General features: G+C 35.2%; 1 protein-coding gene and 1 pseudogene across 7 annotated transcripts in view; one reads left to right on the top strand and one right to left on the bottom strand.

The window, feature by feature from the left end:
- Positions 1–402: 402 nt before the first annotated feature.
- LOC144300635 (ras-related protein Rab-28 pseudogene) lies at positions 403–1663 on the top strand (annotated as a pseudogene).
- Positions 1664–6894: 5231 nt separating this feature from the next.
- The window catches only part of TMEM68 (transmembrane protein 68), a 48017-nt gene continuing 32272 nt past the window's right edge, over positions 6895–22639 (bottom strand). For 4 of the 7 annotated variants that reach the window (XM_077876917.1, XM_077876916.1, XM_077876918.1 and 1 more), the window contains 3 exons: positions 21333–21393; positions 19558–19697; positions 6895–8270 (listed from right to left, as the gene is read on the bottom strand). In XM_077876917.1, coding sequence (XP_077733043.1) covers positions 8166–8270; positions 19558–19697; positions 21333–21393 — 306 coding nt within the window. In that variant the 3' untranslated portion in view covers positions 6895–8165. Of the gene's footprint in view, positions 8271–13451; positions 13490–19552; positions 19698–21332; positions 21394–22639 lie in introns of those variants that run through there. The other 3 variants (XM_077876919.1, XM_077876920.1, XM_077876921.1) reach the window with 3 other exon arrangements.

The following is a 22639-nucleotide window of genomic DNA, read 5'->3' as shown; positions in this document are numbered from 1 at the left end:
GAAGTTCTAATCAGAGTAATTAGGCAAGAAAAAGAAATAAAAGATCCAAATTGGAAAGGAGGATGTAAAATTATCTGTTTGCAGATGACATGAATTTATATACAGATAACTGTAAGTTTCCACCAAAAAAAACCACAAACTGTTAAAGATAATAGATGAATTCAGCAAAGTTGACAAGCCAAACTAACACGCAGAAGGCACTTGTATTTCTGTACATTAAGAATGAACAACTGAGGAGGGGAGGGGAGGCGGGCAAGATGGCGCCCGGAGAGTGATTCACCCTAGTTACGTCCAGCGGCCGCTGAGACACCGGGCGGGGGGTCCTGCCCCCACTGCCGCCCGTCCTCCTCTCCTCCCGCCCCCGGAGACGCCCCCTCCTTCCTCCCTCTACCTCGGGGTGGGGGTGGGGGTGGGGGTGGGGGAGCGGGCCTGGTTCCCGGGACACCATGTGGGACTCGGAGGAGGAGAGCCAGGACCGGCAACTGAAAATCGTCGTGCTGGGGGACGGCACCTCCGGGAAGACCTCCTTAGCTACGTGCTTTGCTCAAGAAACTTTTGGGAAACAGTACAAACAAACTATAGGACCGGATTTCTTTTTGAGAAGGATAACACTTCCAGGAAACTTGAATGTTACTCTTCAAGTTTGGGATATAGGAGGACAGACAATAGGAGGCAAGATGTTGGATAAATATATCTATGGAGCACAGGGAATTCTCTTGGTATATGATATTACAAATTATCAAAGCTTTGAGAATTTGGAAGACTGGTATTCTGTGATGAAGAAAGTGAGCGAGGAGTCAGAAACTCAGCCGCTGGTTGCGTTGGTGGGCAATAAAATTGATTTGGAGCATATGCGAATGGTAAAACTTGAAAAACACTTACGGCTTTGCCAGGAAAATGGTTTAAGTAGCCACTTTGTCTCAGCAAAGACAGGAGACTCTGTCTTCCTGTGTTTTCAGAAGGTTGCTGCTGAAATCCTTGGAATCAAGTTAAACAAAGCAGAAATAGAACAGTCACAGAGGGTGGTGAAGGCAGATATTGTAAACTACAATCAGGAACCTATGTCAAGAACTGTTAACCCTCCTAGGAGCTCTATGTGTGCAGTTCAGTGAGCACACTCTACCTTTGCACCAGTATTCCTGGCCGCCCTTCACCCCCGCCCCCATGGCCAGAGGCCTCTAGAAAGCTGTGTTATCAGTGGCCATCTCTGTAGCATTCAGTTAACACCTTCTCCCAGCTTCCTCAGTGCACACCGCCGCCACAGCTGACGCAGCTCCTTGGCCTGAAGGATCAGCTTCAACTTTGGGACAACACTCTTGGAATCCAAAATGGAAAGCCTTTTCTCTGGAATTAAACTGCTTCACTGAAAAAGAATAATTTTGGTTCTCTTTACATTCTCCCTTCTTTTTTCTTCGACGTGAACTTTTTTAGACAAATATGAAAACAATACAGGTCTTGATCAGCAGCCTGGATTTGGCACTGCACAGTTTCATTCTCTTATCTGAACTACCTGGCAAAGTGCGTTTCATAGTGCAAACACTTAAACAAGTAATATATTTTATCAACAGATACTTCAGAAGGCATTCTTTTGCTGTCTATTGTGAGTGAAAATATATAAAGTTGTATCCAACTGAAAATGCTTGAAATAAAGCTGTAATAGATATATTTTTTTCATTTTTTTAAAGAAGGCCTAAACTGTTTATATTGTAACTGTAACTCACAAAGTAGTGAGTATTTGCTATTGTATTTTTATTACCATGTCATTATGTATCGTGTAATACTCAGGTTGGATGGCTTTATGAAGTTTGGTAACTGTTCAGCTGTTGCTCCACATGGACTTCCTCCTCCAAACTGCCCAAGAGCACTCCCAGAATGAGTCCCGACTGTTGTTGGATCATTGTGGATCAGACTGTACCTGATGTTCAGATGTTCTTCTCCTGCAAATAAACTTATTTCAATTAAAAAAAAAAAAAAAAAGAATGAACAACTGAAAAGTAAATTAAGAAAGCAATTGTTTAAAATAGAATAAAAGAATAAAATTCAAAAGACTTGAACATTCAAAACTATAAAACATTGCTCAAAGAAATCCAAGATGATATAAATAAATGGAAAGTATCCTATTCATTGGACACTTAATATTGTGAAGATGACAATACTTCCAAAAGCAATGTATGGATTGAATACAATCTTTATCAAAAGCCCACAGGATGAGCACTGGGTGCTATTCTGTATGTTGGTAAATTGAACACCAATAAAAAATAAATTTATTATAAAAAAAACCCACAGGAAAACCCATCCTAAAATTCATATGGAATCTCAAATGATTCCAAATAAACAATCTTTAAAAAGAACAAAGAGGACTCATACTTCTAGATTTCAGAGCTTATTACAAAGTTATAGTAATCAAAACAGTGGTACTGGCATATGGATAGACATATAGACCAATGGAATAGAATAGAGAGTCCAGAAATAAACATTTGCATTTATGACTAGTTGATTTTTGAGAAAGGTGCCAAGACCACATATGGAGAGGACAATCTTTTCAACAAATGGTTCTGGAAAACTGGACATCCACATGCAAAGTATAAATTTGACACCAGACAGAAAAGTTAACTTAAAATGGGTTAAAGATCTAAACTTAAGAACTAAAATTATAAAACTCTTAGAAGAAAAAATAGGGCAAAACTTCATATTGGATTTGGCAATGATTTCTTATATATGATACCAAAACACAAGCAACAGAAGGAAAAGTAGATAAGTTAGATCTCCACAAAAAAATGTTTTAAAGAAAAAAAAATGTTTTAAAGATTTATTATCCATTCTAGAGATGGGTAGAGGGGCAGAGGGAGAGGGAGAGAAAGAGAATCACAAGCAGATTCTCTGCTGAGTGTAGAGCCCGACATGGGGCCAATCCCATGATTCTGAGATCATGACTTGAGCTGAAATCAAGAGCCAGAGGCCCAAGTGACTGAGCCACCCAGGCACCCCTAGATCCTAACAAAATTAAAAAATTTGTTCCACAAAGGACACTATCAAGAGACTAAAAACACAACCCACAGAATAGGATCAAATATTTGCAAATCATATAACTGATAAGGGATTAATAAGCAGAACACATAAAGAACTCTAAAAAACAAAAACAGGACTTGAATAGACATTTCTCCAAAGACAATATGCAAATGGCCAACAAGCAAATGAAAAAATGTTCAAAATCATGTCATCAGGGAAATGCAAATCAAAACCACAATAAGATACCATTTGGATAGTTATTTCCCAAAAAATTGAAAATAACAAGTATTAGTGAGGATATGGAGATAATGGAATCCTGGTACATTGCTATCAGGAATATAAAATGGTAGTCTGTGGAAATCAGTTTGGCGGCTCTTCAGAGTTAAATATGGAATTACCATGACCCAGCAATTCCATTCCTAGGTATATATCAAAAAGAACTGAAAGCAGAGACTCAAACAGATACTGGTACACCAATTCATAAGAACATTATTCACAATAGCCAAAGGGTAGAAACAATACTTTGGATAAACAAAATGTGTTATGGACATACATAATATATGGTTGAATATTTTGCAGCCATAAAAAGAAATGAATTCTGATACATGCTACATGAATGAACCTTGGAAACATTATTGTGTGATAAAATATACATATATGTAGTCTTTGTTCCTAGCTCCCGGCATTGAGCTCCTAAAATCCTGGTAATTTTCTGAGTGATAGGAATACCTGTCTTATGCTAATGCTTCCTAGTTGGGTATGGTGGGGAAAGGCTCGATAGTTTCAGGATGGAGCAGTTATCAGGAAAACTATGTGATTAGAGGGTTTAGAACTTTCAGCCTCATCCCCAACCTCCAGGGAGAAGAGAGGCCTACCAGTGGCCAAGTCAATGAATAACACGAAGATGAGGTTTAGGGGAGTCTTCTGGATTGGTGAACACATCATATGCTGGAAAGGTGGAACACACAGAAAGAAAAGGAAGTTTTGACACACTACGTATTCCCATACCTTGCCCTCTCCCATTTGGTTATTGCTGAGTTGCATCCTTTATAATAAAACTGTAAGTATGGCATTTTCCTGAGTTCTGTGAGTTATTCTATTAATTATCCAACCTGAGGAGGGTAATATGCGAGGTCATGGAAATCTCCAAATTTGTAATAGGCCAAGCAGAGGCAGAAGTGGGGGGCGCCTGGAGGCCCTATTTGCAACTGGCATGAAGCAGAAACAGTCTTAGGGGACTAAGCCTTACCTTGTAGGGTCTGTGTTACCTCACTCCAATAGTTAGTGTCAGAAATTATCATATGATCTCACTCATATGTGGAATTTAAGAAACAAAACATAGGATCATAGGGGAAGGGAGGGAAAAATAAAGATGAAACTAGAGAGGGAGACAAACCATGAGACTCTTAATCATAAGAAACAAACTGAGGGTCACTGGAGGGGAGGTTGGTGGGGAGATGGGGTAACTGGGTGATGGACATTAAGGAGGGCACTTGATGTAATGACCACTGGGTGTTACATAAGACTGATGAACCATGATCTCTACCTCTGAAACCAATAATACATTGTATGTTAATTAATTGAATTTAAATAAAATTTTTAAAAATAAAGGGGAAAAAAGAATTCAATGGAATTGTAGGAAACCCAGTGGATGTCTGAGATTTGGAAATGAAACTATGTCATCTGGTGTCAGAAAAGACACCAAATAATTTTGCTCAGTGAAATAAGCCAGACACAAAAGAATAAATATTGTGACTCCACTTACATAGAGATTAGGCAAATTCATAAAGAAAGAAGTAGAATAATGTTACCAAGGGCTGGGCAAAGCAGGGAATGGAGAGTTATTATTTAAAGGACAGAATTATTGTTTGGGATGATGGAACAGTTCTGGAAATGAATAGTTGTGATGGTTCTACAATACTGTAAATGTATTTAATGCCAATGAACTGTATACTTAAAAAGGGCTAATATGATAGATTTTGTTATGTATTTTACAATAAAAAGGCAACAAAAATATATTTAAAAAATAATAATCATTTACAAAAACATATCCCACTTACCCTTACATATCCCATATCTATTGTTTCAAAGATTCATAAATGCTATAGAGGGTCTCATATTTAAATTATTCAAAAGTATATATATATATATGTGTGTATATGTGTGTGTGTGTGTATATATATATATATATATATATATATATATATACACTCCTTTGAACAAAATATGACTCTGACAGTCCACAGTGGTAATATCAAGTATGTGGGGAAAGCAAAAATTGGAAAATTCTTTCTTATAGTAGAATGCCAACTAATAATAGCGTTAGAAAATCACATTTTTGAAAACCCCATAGCAGTAATTGTTTTAGGAAATAGTCAACTAAAGGATGCTAAAACTAGAGGGTGAAAGTTTGATAAGAAATGTATTCACATAGTCTCAAAGTATCTCTCCATAAACTTAATACAAAGGACAAGTTTACAGGAAAGAATCCTGGTGAGGGCCATTTTAACCAAGTGATCAAAGTTACACATTGCTAATGACACAAACCAACATTATGTGCCTCCTGATGTGAAACACTTGAAAGAGCACAGCATCATTTATGTAGTATTTCTGGAATAATGCATAACCTGAATCAAGTTATGCAAAAATATCAGAGAAAAACAGAGTGAAGGGAATCTACAAAACAAATTGTCTTCTCTAAAAATGTCAGTATCATTGAAGACAAAGGCTAAGGAATCATTCCAGATTAAAGATTACTAAAGAAATATGAAAACTAAATGCAATATGTGATCCTGCTATGAACCATGCATCAAGAGAAACTTGTAAAAAGGATATTGAGACAATTGGTGAAATTTAAATCCAGCTATAAGATTGGATAATACTAGATATCAATGATAAATGTCCTGATTTTGACCATTGCTCTGTGGTGCTATAAGTGGATGGCCTTATAAGCAAGTGTAAAGGTAAGGGGCATGGTATCTGCAATTTACTATCAGTTGATTCAGAAAAAAAAAAAAATGTAAAAAAAAAAAAAGAAGAAATTTTATATATATATATATGGAGAGAGAGAGACAGAGATTATATATATAGACAGGAGGAGGGGTGGGTAAAGAGAACAAAACAAATGTGATGTAACAATTGGTCAATCTGAGTGAAGGGTATATGTGAGTACTATGTAACTTTTCTGTAAATTTGATATTGTTTCAAAGTTAAAAGTTTTTTGGGTTTTTTTTTAAGGATATGAAAGATTTCCCATAGAAGTATGCCATGTTCATGCTCCTGGAGAGTCCCTAGCTTTCATAAGACTTGTGAACACTCCCTTCAAGAAGGGTTAAGAACATCCCCTTTCCATTATTACTTCTATTTCCATATTTGATCATATCCCCTCATTCTTGTAAATGGCACTTAAATTCAAAGAGCAAAGACAAAGATCTTGTGTTGAGCAAGACAGGATGACTTGCAGTTAGTCCAAGTATTGAAGAACAAAACAAAGTTTTAAGTAAAGCAGTAAAACTTAAATACTGTAAAAAATAATAGCATTTGCTACATTAGCAATGAATATTGTTCTTTCTTTCATTTTTAAATCCAATAGTTGCTCCAAAACATTATTCTCATTCATTTTATAATCATTTATTTATTCATTCTTGAAATAATTATCGATTTCAAAGAAACACTGCTAACTGCTAGAGGGGGGGAAAGCTGCAAATAATCACTAAGTGACTCTTTTCATTGAAATTGAAATTAAAATATATTTATTACATTAGAAAGTAAGGTTTACTCATTGTGGCTGAGAGATGAATATGACTGTGGGTGAAAAATGAATAAACAGTAAAACAAAAAATTAGTTTAAAATAAGATAATGTCACATGCAATTTCACAAGAAAATGAATTGCAATTTACTTTATTTTTATGTTGCTTAATTTTATATACATTAAACACATCATACATATATACCTGTTATACAAAAATCTATACAAAAATCCAAGTAATTTAATGTCTAAAAAAGGAAGAGGGAGATACTGCATTTGATTTCTGGTACTCTTCCATTTAAATACTTTTAAAATTCAGATTTCAAGGAGACAACAAATTGAAAGCCATTAATTTTTCAGAAAGCTTTGTGTTCACATAAATTTATCATTCAAGTATATTTTTATTGAAACAATAAACCATTTGACTCATTGCAAAATCAAGCTAAATAAGCCATGATATTGAGCAAAAGCAGAACTTTCTTTTGCTCTGCTTTTATCAGCCTAAAATCAGCTTCTAACGTATGAAATGCAGAGCACAACAGTGATTTTTAACCTTATACTATTAAATGCCACATTGCATAGCTGACAATGCATAACACACCCTACATGGTCTATCTACTGATTCTTAAGAAATAGAATACTAAAAATAATTATTAAAAATTTTACTTTTCTTAATTTCTTTTTTGTTCAACTTGAAAAACAATGTATATTTTCCGTGGGCTTGGCAACTTGACATCATACCTAAAGAAATAATTTAAACATTGTGTGGGCCAATATATATAAATAAACTAAAAATTCTTGGTACTGTTTAATTCAGTAATAATTTCAGTTCTACAGTTATCAATCACAGCAAACATAAAGAATTTAAAATTTAAAAAAGAATTTAAAATAATATTCCTCAACATAGTATTAGCTTGTTTTTAAAAAGTGAATTGTTGAGGCACCAAAACATTATATGATTTGCCCAAGGTCATGAAAGGAATGAGGGACAGATGAAAGTATTTCTTCTCTAACTTCAATGTCTATACTAAATTATGCCATCTTGCAAAATCTGTTGCAAAATAAGCTCAGTGCAACAGAATCAGATTAGATGCATTACTTTAGGAATGTTTGTAAACCTAAATTGTTATTAATGAACTTAGTTTTTAAAATCTATATGTTTATTATTACATTATCAGGAATTTATAAAAAGAAACAGGATCATTTTCTGAATTATTAGGCATGTAATAAGTTACTATTTAAATTTGACACTATTGCAAAAACAAAATCAACAATACAATTTTAAACAAGTTCAGTGAAAGATGCTTATTAACATTTTCTTTAAAAATACTAATGATAGAACCTACAAAATTTAAAGGACAGTACAACAAACACAAACATACTAATATAAATGTATTAAATTGTCTTCTAGTTGATCTTTTGTTTTTTATGAAAACGTTCTAACAAAGCGCTCATAATGTTTCCAGGTATTCTTTGGTGTTTATCAATCAAAGCTTGAACAGCATTCTTTGTCTATTAAGAAAACAAAAGAAAAGCCATTATTCTTTTAGTTCTCAAAATAGATTTTTTATAAAGATTTTAATATACTACTTTCAAAAAGTCTTCCTTAATTCAGCACCCATCTTTCCTCAAAATGAATGATTTCCTTCTCAGAACACCCCCAGTGTAGTCCTCATACTGATTTTATTATGCTGGGAGTACAGTTAATGTTACCCGGCTATTTTCTGTACCAGATTGCACGTTCCTTAAGACACAGCTTCATATTTCTCCAGCACTGAGCACAGCAGTACTTTGCATACAATGAACACTACAAGGAATTGAAGGAAAAAAATCAGAAGAAGAAAAGTAGTAGGAAATTTTCTAGTGGGCAAATGGGAAAGGAAGTTTTACTTCTTTCTATCCATGAATAAACTTTTGTGTATTTTTCTCTCATCACTACACACCCAAACAACTATAGCAGGCAGTATAAGAGGAAAAAGTGAGGAAAACTGTAAATGAGCTGATACGCCTTTTAGTTCATTACGTCAGTTTCTAGACAGTTCAACAGGAATTTAAATTAAGTCACAGTAATGGAAAAGAAATCTAAAATAATGTTTCCCATTAAACTCATGACAAATTTAAATAATATTTACAAAAAATAAATAAATACATAAAAAATAAATAATATTTACTTTTGGATCAGTTTGTGGCTAAAAAAATTTGTGTGCATGCACATTATACATGTTTGTACATGCATACACACTTCCTTTTAGATGCTAGATTTTCAATGAGTCCTTTCATAAATTAGATCTTCATCTTTTTTTTTTAAGTTTTAATTTAAATTCCAGTTAGTTAACATATAGTGTAATAGTTTCAGGTGGGGATGCCTGGGTGGCTCAGTGGTTGAGCGTTTGCCTTTGGCTCAGGGCGTGTGTGATTCTGGAGTCCTGGGATTGAGTCCCACATTGGGCTCCCTGCAGGGAGCCTACTTCTCCCTCTGCCTAGGTCTCTGCCTCTCTCTGTGTCTCTCACAAATAAATAAAATCTTTTAAAAAATTTAGTTTCCGGTGTATAATTTAGTGATTCGTCACTTCCATACATTACCTGGTGCTCATCACAAGTACACTCCTTAATCCCCATCACCAATTTCATCCAACCCCCCACCCACCTCCCTTCTGGTAATAATCCATTAGTTCTCTATAGTTAAGATTCTGAGTTAAAAAAAAAAAAAAAAAGGTTCTGAGTTGTATCTCTTTTATTTTTTTTAATTTTATTTATTCAGAGAGAGAGAGAGGCAGACACACAGGCAGAGGGAGAAGCAGGCTCCATGCAGGGAGCCTGACGTGGGACTCAATCCCGGGTCTCCAGGATCACACCCTGGACTGAAGGTGGCACTAAACCGCTGAGCCAACTGGGCTGGCCTGTATCTCTTTTAAAATATACTTAATAAACCCTGGTCCAAATATGCATTTTAAAAATATGCCTCTCTAAACCACAAGTTCTCACATTTGTGAAAGAAGAACTATTTCATACACTTATTGTAAGTAATAAATGAAACTGCAACCATGTCTTCAGGTACTAAAGTGGCTAATATAAGTTGTTTTCTGTGAAGTATGTTCTTTTAATTTTATTCATTTATTTAGAAAACATTAGATGCTTTGGAAGCTATAACATTAACGAAATAAATCTCTAATCTCAAGCTCATAACTTAGTAAGTGGATCAAGTACAAAGCAATAAAAATGTAAGATCATTTGTAAGATGTATCTATCATCTGAGATGTGATAAGAAAGCATTTGGAAGTTCGGACTTGAGAGCCCATTTGGTGGGTAATGACAAGTAAGGACACATGAACAAGGTATTGCTTGGTCTGGGTCTCCAAGGACCAGTAAGATTTTAGTGACAGTGAAGGAAAGAGCAGGAGGAAAAAGACCACAGGAAAACAACTGCCTAAGGAATGGTGAGTTAGGGAGCTTGGCTGGAGTTTCAGGTATGTGTTCAGAAGCTTGGCGTACAAGGCTCTAAAATTAGAATTCAATTAAATCATGAAGGGCGCTAAACACCAAATGAAAATGTACAGACTTTGTTTAATATGAATTGAGGTGTCAAGGAAGGGTTTGGGGTGAAGATGTAACAGGGTAATGCATTAAGGAAATACAGCTCTTGCAAAACCACCAAAATACCCTTCTGTCACCAAACCCAGTAACATTCTTTTAATCCTACTTGACCTCTTAATCACCACTGATCTTGCTTCTGAAATTCTTACACTGGAGGAAAAGCTAGATTTTCTTCTAGCTTTCAGGCTGCTCCTTTTTAATCTTCTTTGCAGATTTCTAATCCCAAAATCAGGCACTGACTTATTCTTCAAAGGTTCAGAGTACTTTAATTACCTTTCATTTGCTGATGACTCTTGAATTTCTATCTCCAGCCTGCTCAGCTTCATAAAGAAATGTTCAATATGACTTCCCTTGAATGTTATATATACATAATTGAAAGATTTTATTTACTTATTCATGGGAGACACACAGAGAGAGGCAGAAACACAGGCAGAAGGAGAAGCCAGTTCCCTGTGGGGAGCCTGATGTGGGACTCGATCCCAGGACCCCAGGATCCTGGCCTGAGACAAAGGCAGATGCTCAACCACTGAGCCATCCAGGCACCCCTCCTTGAATGTTATAAAGGCACCTCAAATTCAATGTGCTTAAGACTAACCTAACATTCTTTCCCTCTCATACTTCGGCCTTTCCTTAATTCCTTCCCCATTTCAGCAAATCACAGTACCATGAATCTAGCCAAGTAAGTCAAAACCTAGGAGTCATCCTTAACAACTCCTGCCTCTCACTCACAATGGCTAATCCATTGGCAACATCCATTCATTTCACCTCCCAAATAACCATTCACGACTATCTACTTCTCTCCATCTTCTTTCCACCTTAACTATACACACACACACACACACACACACACACACGTATATATGTATACATAAACTTGTATTTATATGTATGTGTGGATTAAGACTGTAAAGAGTTAAAGAGAACACAGAAACAGACACTGTAAACACGGAGACAGAGCAATAGATTAAAACTGAGGGAACTTTCAGAAAATGTCCCAACTGCCCTGTTCAGTCTGCATTAGCACAGTATATTTTAATTAAGATTTAGATAGTGTTTACAAAATGGTTCCCCACAATCAAATCATCCATTTTTAAAATGAGGTTTCATTTCCACATTAACTTGGAGGCTAGTAATTTTGAATTTGTGATAATCCAGGGATTATTATCTTACAGTTTATGCTTACATTATTAACAACGAAGACTGGAAAATCATGACAATATATTCACAAAAGAAAAATTTCAAGTATTCTTTATTTCAAGTAAACTTTAGTTCACTAAATGACAACTTATAATCAAAAATATGAACGTGGCAACTATGTATTTAAATAAATTCCCCCAAGAAATTCTACTGTGCTTTGGTAGACTACTTGTTACTTTAGGTACTGATAATAAAGTACATAAAATAACTGGAGATGGTAACTGATGTTCACTGATGAAATACTGATGTATTTCAAGGATTCAGAAAAACTGCCTTTCTTAATTAGTTTAAATTGATCTGGTTGTAATGTTTATATTTTAATATATAAAATATCTAATTGTACCAGTAACATGAATGTGAATAAATGTTGCTCTCATATGAAAAACCCTCATATGAAAAATCAAGGCATTAAAATTTAACTATCAGTAATACATTTTCCTTAACTGAGGAAAATAAGGGTTCATTTAACTTGAGACCTGAAAGAAATGTCTGAGATCATCTAATTCAATTTCTCCATCCACAAATAAGGAAACCTGGAACTAGAGAAGTACATACTTATCCAAAGTGACACTGCTGCCTAGTGGTAGCACAAGGATTATAACCCAGATCCTTATACTTCCACGCCAGGGGTTTTTTCCCTCTTCTATTATCTTCTATTTTCTCCAAAAGGTACATAGTATTTATAAAAAGTGGTCCTAAGTATCTCTGGCCCATTTAAATCCTAATAGGAAGAAAAAATTTTATTTTAATTTTTTTAATTTTTTAAAAGATTTTTATTTATTTATTCATGAGAGACACAGAAAGAGAGGCAGAGACATAGGCAGAGGGGGAAGCAGGCTCCATGTGGGGAGGAGCCTGATGTGGGACAGGCTCCATGCAGGGAGCCTGATGTAGGACTTGATCCCAGATCTCCGGGATCACGACCTGAGCCAAAGGCAGACACTTAACCGCTGAACCACCCAGGCGTCCCATGGGAGAAAAAATTTTAAAAGAACAAAACAGAATTGGTTTTACCCTACAAGAGAATGCACTGTTGGGGGGAAGCAAAGAAATGTGCTATATTAACATTAAAGGGAGTGTGGGCAGAAGCAATGTCACTGGTTACAGTCTCACCCTGATTTAAGGCTCCTGGAGTGCTATCAGTAAGGCATCTCTCCTGGAAGAGACAAGTGTCTAGCTTTGCAGAGAGCATGTCCTGACCTTGTCAAGGAGTGTCACAGAGTTTTGTTTTCAGAATGCAGGAGGGCAATAAACTGTGATTATATTTAAAGGACCAGGAGGAAACCTGGAGGTAAGTTTTCTAAGAATGAAGTTCGTAGATAAGGCATATAATGTTTCTTTCCCTTTCCCTTTGTGAAACTTCCCACATATCAGCTGCCTGATTTGAAAAGTCTCACCTAATACACATTATAGCTGTTTGAGCTGCATATCCTTTTCTAAGTGCCTGGTCTTGCTGAGTCCCAGTAAGGTATAGTAGATTATAGAAATTCATTCCCTCTCTATTGGGCCATCTTATGGGAGGAATACAGATCTTGTCCCAGTCAAGTCCAGTGTGGCCGTGTAACTGTCAGTGGGAATAACTGAGCTATATCCAAACAGAAGCTTTAAAAGTTTCCACTCCTGACATTTTCTTTATTATGGCAATGTCCCACATGAATCAGCCTGAACCCAGGAGAAAGAAGACATGGACCTCAGGAGAAATAAAACATGAACCAGAAGTAAGCTTTACTGTTCTAAGCTTCTGAGATTGGTTGTTTGTTACTGTAACACACCCTAGCAAAACTGATAAATCATCTAGTTTTCTTATGTGTAGAACAGCAATAAGGTCTACCCTACAGGATTAAATCAGACTTATCCACAGAAGGAAAAAGTAAAAAAAAAAAAAAAAAAAAGTAAAATTACCTCTGTTCACAGATGACATGATTTTATACATAGAAACCCTAAAGATTCCACCAAAAAGAAAAGGAAAAAAAAAAAAACAGAATAAATGAATTCAGCAAAGCTGCAGGATATAAAATCCACACACAAATCAGCTGTGTTTGTACATGCTTAACAATGAACAATCTGAAAACAAAACAAAACAATCTCATTGACAATAGCATCACAAAGAATAAAATACTTAGGAAAAAACTTAACCAAAGAAAGGAAAGTCTTACACATTGAAAATTATAAAACATTGCTAAAAAAATTAAACACACAAATATAATAGAAAGACATCTGTGTTCATAGATTAATAGATTTAATATTGTTAAGCTGTCCATTCTATCCAAGGTGATCTATAGATTCAAGGCAATCCTTATCAAAATCCCAATAGCATTTTTTGCAGAAATAGAAAAAAAAATCCTAAAATTCATTTGCAATTTCAAAGGACTCTAAATAGCCAAGAGAAGAAGAAAGTTCCAGCCCTCATACTTTCCAATTTCAGAACATATTACAAAGCTACAGAAATCAAAACAGTATGGTAATGGCATAAAGACAAACACAGAGACCAAAGAAATAGGATAGACAACCCAGAAAAACACATTCGAATGTAGAGCAAATGATCTTTGACAAGGGTGCCAAGACCATGCAATGGGGAAAAGGCAGTCTCTTCATCAAATGGTGATGGGAAACTAGATATCCATGTTAAAAAAAATGAAGTTAAACCTTATCTTATATCATAAACAAAAATTATCTCAAATTGGATTAAAAAGCTAAACATAAGACCTAAAACTATAAATATAAAGCTCCTAGAAGAAAATATAAGAGAAAAACTTTGTGACACTGGATTTGGCAATAATTTCCTGAGTATGACACCAAAAGAACAGGTAACAAAGCCAAAATAGAAAAATGGCTCTACATCAAACTCAAAAACTTGTATACGACAAAAGAAACAATCAACAGGGTAAAAAGGAACCTATGGAATGAGAGAAAATATTTGCAAATCACATATCTAGTAAGGAGTTAATATCTATAATATATATAGAACTTCTACAATTCTACAACAAAAAAACGAAATACGATTTTAAAAAATGAGCCAACATCTTAAACACACATTTCTTCAGAAAATATATACAAATAGCCAACAAGCTCACACCCATTAGGATGGCTACCAACATACAAAACAGAAAATACCAAGTGTTGACAAGGATGCAGAGAAATTGGAACCCTTGTGCACTGCTGGTAGGGATGTAAAATGGCATGGTCAAATATAGGAAACTGTATGGATGAGGTTCCTTGAAAAATTAACAATAGAATGATCATAGTATAAGATAATAGAAAATAGGTATTGGTCTCTGCCCTTGTTCCTGACATAGAGCTCTTGAAACTCTTATAGTCTTCTAAGTGGTAAGGGCACTAGAAGCATCTTCTGTTCTAACATTTGGTTCCAACTTCAGTTCCTGATGCAGCACTCAAATCCTTATAATTTCCTGGCTGATAAAAATCTTTTGTTTTACTGGCCTCATGGATGGCTTCTGGGTAAGAGCTGGCCATCAGAAAGACCAAACCATGACTAGAAGCTTGGAATTTTCAGCCTGACTCTATCATCATCTCCCATAAAATCCCAATAATACAAGGTTCATGGAGCTTCCAGGTGGGTGAATCCATCCACACCAAGAGGGTGACACACCCCAACTCCACAGAGGCCCTGAACCTGGGGCCCTCTTATTGTTCCCCCTGTGTCATCTCTTTACCTGGTTGTCCATCTGTATCCTCTATCATATTGTTTCATAATCTGATAAAAGTAAGTGTATTCCTGAGTTCTGTGAGCCATTCCAGCAAATTAATTGAACCTGGGAAGGGGTTGTGGGAACCTCCAATTTATACCCAACTAAGAAATTGTGGGTTACATGGAGACCTACTACTTGTGATTAGCATCTAGAGTGGGGTGGGAATAGACTTGTGGGATCTACACTATCTCTAGGTAGATAGTGTCAGAATTGAGTTCAATTATGACATCCAGCTGGTGTCAGAGAATTGCTTGGTGGCAGAAAAAACCTTCACACATTTGGTGACCAGAAGTGTCAGAAGTCATGTTGTGTGTAAAAGTAAGTGAAAGAAAGACATAGTTTGGAAGCTGGGTTTTTCCCTAAAGGGGGGAAAAGCTGGAGTTTTTTCTTTCTACATATGATCCAGCAATCTCACTTCTGGGTATATATCCAAAAGAATTCAAAACAGGATCTTGAAGACATATTTGTACACCCATATTCACTGTAAAATTATTCACAACAGCCAAGAAAATGGAGGCAAACCAAATGTCCATCAATGAATGGATAAACAAAATATGGTATATACATATAATGAAATATTTAAAAAGGAAATCTTGTCACATGCTACAATATGGATAAACCTTGAAGACATGATGCTAAGTGAAATAAGCCAGTCACAAAAAGACATCATATGATTCTACTTTTTTTTTTTACAGTAGTCAAACTTCTAGAAAGAAGTGTCGCCCAACCTTATTGTCATAATCATTTCACAATATACACATGTATCAAATATTCACCTTGAACATTAAACTTTTATGATGTTATATGTCAATTATATCTTGATAAAGCTCGGGGCTGGGAGGAAAAAAGAATTCTATGCAGACGAAAAAGAAACTGGCATAAAATGTTGATGGATATATATAAAAAAAAAAAAAGAGAGAGAAACAATGGGTGGCTGGTGCTGAGTACACAGGTTCAACTTAGCAAATGAGAAGGTTCTAGAGATTGGTTGCACAATAATGTGAATATATTTAGCAATAATAAATCATACACTTAAAATGGTTAAGTGATGTTTTATATTTTTTACCACAATTTTAAAACTTAAAAAAAATCAAAATGTTGGTATAAAGTCATAATCAAAATACATTCATCCCATTTTCCAGGTAATTCAATAATATGACATTTAGGGCTCTTATCTAGTTTTATATTCTCTGCAATCTGAGTAATCTTTTCTTCCTTGATGTCTTTGCAGGGATGAATATTACTGAGCACTCCTATTTTTTAAACATCCTCTCCCGCTGATTTCTGTCACCCAAATTTATTTGTTCTCTACCTCTCTGCCACTTCCCCTTCTGTCAGCTTTGAGTATTTTCCTTGGCACACCCTTTACATGTGTCCGCTGGTCTGTCCTAAGTCCTCTTCTTTCTCTCTCTAAGCTGCTTTGTAAAGCTCATGACTTCAGTAACTGTCTCATGCAGATAACTTCTAAATCTTCATCATCAATTCTCACCTTTCTCCTAAACCCCAGTGCAGTATATTCAAAACCTGGGGTGCCTGTGTGGCTCAGGTGGTTAAGTGCCTGCCTTTGGCTCAAGTCATCATCCCAGGGTCCTAAGATGGAGCCCTATATCTGGCTCCTTGCTCAGTTGGGAGCCTGCTTCTCCCTCTTCTCTCTCTCTCTCTCTCTCTCCCCCTCCCTCCCTCCCTCTTACTGTCTCTATCACAGGCACACACACGTGTGCTTTCTCTCTCCCTCAAATAAATAAAATCTTAAAAAAAAAAAACGCCATGTATATAAATATATACGTACATATCCTGCAGGTGGCTATAAGATTAGGTTTCAAGTCTGATATTTTCTATCTTTGTAAAATCTCTCAAATCTGCACCTTGCTGCTCTCCCTTTCAAGTAGATAAAGAGATCATTAAGTCATTCATTCATTCATCAAACATTTATTGAGATCTAATTAAATACCAAATACTGTGCTGGGAACTGGAGACACAAGACTTCATAGCATAACCTCTGTTCTTAAAGAGTGCACTTAATATTTATATGGATCTAAGTAATCACAATTGCTAGAATCATCTATTGTAGAAAAACGGATTATACATCTGCTTGCTTTAGCCAAATAAATTTGAATGAAACTGATATAAGCCACTCCCAAACAGGGGCCTGTCCTAATTGAAATGTATTTGGCAGACAAATTTCATTGTCTGATAGTTAAGAACCTAAAAATGTAGCTCCTACTGACTTTTCCAGTTTCATCTCACCAAACCCTACCCACCAAGCTAGTAATTCCCCAAGTTTATTCCACAGTTGTCATTAAGTGCTATTCGAGGAAAAATAAGGAGAGAGTTTGGTCAAGTGAGACTGAGACATGCACTTTGAAACAAAGTTAAATAGACCTGTTTATAGTAGGGCTTCTTAGGACCTTTAATATGTTAATATGCTTTGTAAAATTCCCAGAGGAGAATTTAAGAGGCAGTCTTTCCCAACCTTGCTGTTCTAACCACCTCAGACTGCTTAACACAGCTGGTATATGGTCAACTTTCCCATCACCATTTCTTTGTTCATATTCTTCCTCTAGCCCCAAATCCATATGTACAAGTCACATCCTTCTTCTTTCAAGACGCACCACAAATGCCCTCATTCCAGGAAGCTTTTCCTATTTTTTCCTTCGCAAAGCGCTCTCTTCCCACTTTGAGCTTCTACTGGTCTTACTCAAATTCAGCCTTCATATTGCTTCCAGGGATCTTTCCAAACATAAACCTATTACCATTCACCTGTTTCTTTCTCCCTTTCCCTTCCTTCCTTCCTTCCTTCCTTCCTTCCTTCCTTCCTTCCTTCCTTCCTTCCTGATTTTATTTATTTATTCATGAGAATACACTGAGAGGAGAGAGAGAGAGAGAGAGAGAGGCAGAGACACAGGCAGAGGGAGAAGTAGGCTCCATGCAGAGAGCCTGACGTGGGACTTGATCCTGGGTCTCCAGGATCATGCCCTGGGCTGAGGGAGGCACTAAACCACTGAGCCACCAGGGCTGCCCCATTCACCTATTTTCAAGAGCAATCCCCCTTCCACCTCTGCCCTGGCTTTCAGAAAACAAAATCAGTTATAGGCCATCATAGTACAGACTCCTTGGTTTCTAGCCTCATTTCCTATAATATCTCTTCTAGGTATACAAGACTACTCTCAACTCCCCAAAGATTTTATGCTATGTCATATTGCCATCCATTTATACAGTTTCCTGTACCTCACTCTGTCCAGCTAATTCTTTGTCTTTCCAAACTGAAATCAAACATCATCTCTCTCTAGGAGGCATGCCTGATCTAATTTACATCTTTCCTTTGTGCTTCCATAATACCCTAAGATAGCAGTTCTTAATCGGGTGGGATTTTGTCCCACTGGGGGTCATATAAAAAGGTCTAGAGGCATTTTTTTATTACCACATGAGTGATGGGTGAGGATGGGGAGTGCTATTGGCATCTAACTAATGGAGGCCAGAGATGGTAAACATCCTACAGTGCACAGGACAGGCCTCCACAACAAAATGTCAGTAGTACCCAAGTTAAGAAACCTTGCTATAAGCACACCATTGTGGTTAACGCATCACCAGAGAAGGTGATTTAGTTATCAGCTCCTCTACTGGACTATAAGTTCCTAGGACAATAGTATTCACTATTGTTAATAATGTTAGTACCCAGCATTCACAGAGCCCTTACTATATCCTACTCACTGTTTTAAACAATGAACATGTACAGTATCGTGTAATCCTCAGGGACAACTGAGTGGGTACTATTCTCTTCCTTGAAGAGAAAGAGCAAACCAACTCCCTGAAGTCAAAGAGCAAATGAACAGTAGAACTAGGAATGATCTGATTTCATAATCCACACTCTTATACACTATTCCATTTTCCTGCCAGGATATTTCTATCCAACAAGAATAATGCTTTCTTTTTATGGAAGTCAAAGCTTTCTTCTGAACATCACTTATAAAACTTTTTAATTGTCAGTGCCAAAAGTCCCAACCTCAGCACTTTTGACATTTGAAAATGAGTAGTTCTCTGTTGCAGGGGACTGTCCTGGGCATACTAGAATGTTCAACAACATCCCCAGCCTCTACTTACTAAATGCCAGAAGCACCACCACCTCCCAGGACCTGCTTGTCACAATAACAGAATGTCTCAAGATGCTGCCAAACATCCCCTCAAGGAAAAAGCACCACTGATCTAAAACATGTCTGTAGAATAAAGTAATGAATTAATTTTTAATACAATAATTGAAAGTAAAAATCTGTTCAAAGATTAAGAAAGAAAGAATTTACCTTTTCAGCTAATTCTTCTGCTGTTATCTTTGGATCATAGGGAATAGGATCACCTAAATAGGTGCGTAATTTCACTGGAAAACCTCCATACATTGGAGCAAATGGATAGCGGAATTTTTCATAAAGCCACCTAAATAACCCTGTTTTAAAGTAAATAAAATTATTTTAATTGGTTAAATATTCTGAGCAAGTAATAACTTTCAAATGAATAATGTAAGACTTATAAGAAAGTGGCAAACAGTATCACCTCCTGGCAATACAATGTTTCTTTAAGGATGAGCTTTCTATCAATTGTAACAAATGTAGCATATAAATGTTAGATGTTAATAATAGGAGAAACTTGAAGTGTTAAGAAGCTTTATGAGTATTCTCTGTACTTCCACTCAATTTTTCTGTAAACCTAAAAATGCCCCCCAAAATAAGGTTTTTTAATTTTTAAAAAATGAGCTTTCAAAAATATGAGAATTTTAAGGGCAAGTTAAATACTATTATTACAAAACCAAGGGTAAAGACTGAAACCAAAAGCTAGAAGCTAAAAAGTGTAAAGGCTCACAAATACAGGCCTAGACTAATAAAAGAAAAATATAAAAGCATAAGATAAATTCACATAAACATGAAACTAAAATGCACTGATAGGTAAAGAAAAAAATTATTATTGTAAATTAAGAAAAATACATATAGTAACCAAAAATTACTAATGCTAATGACCAAGGATGAAACCTAACAAGATTAAAAGTGATAATACAAAATAAACTGAGGGATTAAGTAAAAAAGAAAGTAAAAAAGCAGTCAACAGCAATTTTTAAACCACTTTAATATTAAAGAAACAAAATTAGGAATAATTTCTGGTATGCAACTTAAATTCTGATGAAATGGCCTGAGAGAAAATTAGAATAAATAATTCTACAGTAACAGCTAAACATCACATCAATCTGCCTTTCCACTTTAAATTTGAAAAAGAAAAGGTAAAAAAGGTAACACCTAAAAAATATAATAGAATATTAACAACATACTCACATTACACATAAAAGAAACAATGGAAGTTTAAAGTTCTTCAGGAGGGGATTTTTATGTGGATAAGAACAATATAGTGCTATATAAAATATAATCAATCAAATATATAAATCATAGGGTATAAAAACCAACTATGAAAATTTCAAAATAAGAAGAAAACAGAGAAATTGAAAAGAAAAAGCACTTCTAATTGTTATCTCTCCTATATCTACACTCAACGCTTATTTTGTTACCCATAAATTAAAGTTAGGCAAAAAGAACTCTATAATGTAAATGTATCATGGTTCAAAATATTTTAAAAACAAAAAAACAGAAGTAACAGAAATGAACTAAGGCAGATGATACGTCCTTAGTTTGTTAATCTTAATTCAATATCATATTGTTATCCATTTTTAAAGCTGTAACTTCTTCAGCGGTGAGTTAGGAGGATAGTCTGGGTAATGGGTACATTTGTTTTAAACCTCAACAGCATAGTTCAATGAAGGAAATTAGATAACTCACTCTATTTTAAGAAGCCCACAAAACAAAGAACCTTCAGTACATATCTGAAACTCTTAACAAAAATCTAACACCTAAGAACTACCATTACTTAGATTCAGTTATCATTTAGACTTTAAATAGAGAAACATCTAAATAATAGATCCATTATCTAAAATAATAACTCAATAGAATTTCTTATAGGGTTCAAAAGCTCAAATATTAAATGATAATATTCTAAATATTACATTATAATTAGAAAAACCATATGAATCAGAACTTACTTGTTCCTCCAAGTGATCTAAATCCTTCTCGAATATTTTGTGTAAACATAGGAATAATGGGCTAAAGAGAGAATTTGAATTAAAAAGTAAATATATTGATCCATTCAATACTCCATTGAGTCAGTAATGCAAACTTTTGGGGCTTGTTTAAGATTATGAAAATGAGGAATTTTTAAGATAAAGGTATACTTTATCATAAAAAGGTCATAAAAGTGATTAGTGTGATTTATCAGCCTAAATTTAACTTGATCATTTATAAAAACAAAAATTGGAAACACTACCCTCTAGTGGTAATATATATTTTATTTACCAACTTTCTTATCCTTCCAAATATACCCTTAAAACTCAAAATAGAGATTGCACTAATCATTAATTTCATTAAATAAAATTAGTATGGTAAATTAAATTGATTTTCATGGTCCACTGAATAGTATGCTCACTGGAGAAAAAGTAACAGGGCAGATAGCCCATCTATGGGGAAATTTATACAAATTTAAAAGATAGATTTTGGCAAGATGCTGTCATAGAACTACTGAAACACTATTTTTGAGGTGGGGGATTACTAAACTTAAAAATGTTCAACATTAATGAAAGGTATAAGACTCACTGCAAAAAAAAAGGAAAAGCATACATATAAATATATAAAAAACAATTCCTTTTATCATTAATTTTAGAGGAATTCTGCTCACAAGTTCATGGTTTTTATTATTCCATGAATACCAGTGACTATGTATGATTTTTTTTAAATGGAGACTTTAATTATATGTCATAAAACAATGATGAAGTAGCAAAGGATCATGTACGGAGGTTCTGCTATGGTGAAACCAAAGTAAGTAAAAGTCTGAATAAAAACACTTTAAAATGCACACAAAATACACTGAATTAAATGATGTTTTAGAATTTTAAAAACTGAGCATCGCTTTACTTACATTCTACCATCAGTATTTGCCTAATACAGAGTTACCTGCTTAGTGAGCAGCGTTTGAGATATTTACATAAGCTGACGTTTACAAAGCCATTCTTTTTTTTTTTTTTTTTTGTATTTTTTTTTATTAGAGTTCGATTTGCCAACATATAGTATAACACCCAGTGCTCATCCTGTCAAGTACCATTCATATCCAGCTGCGGAAACCAGTATGATAAGGCAGACTGGAAGAAAAGGGACTACAGGGATAACATTCTTCATAAAACTTATTACTTCACATATAACTACTATCATTTATTTATTGTATCTCTCCCTTCACCAAAAGGAAGACTCCTAACAGCAGAGCCATTGTTTTGTTCACCGCTGTATCCCCAGCACCTGG

The sequence above is a fragment of the Canis aureus genome, chromosome 28, assembly GCF_053574225.1.
Source record: "Canis aureus isolate CA01 chromosome 28, VMU_Caureus_v.1.0, whole genome shotgun sequence".
Lineage (NCBI taxonomy): Eukaryota > Metazoa > Chordata > Mammalia > Carnivora > Canidae > Canis > Canis aureus.
Note: the sequence above shows the minus strand (reverse complement) of the source record. Positions and strands in the feature narration are given on the sequence as shown.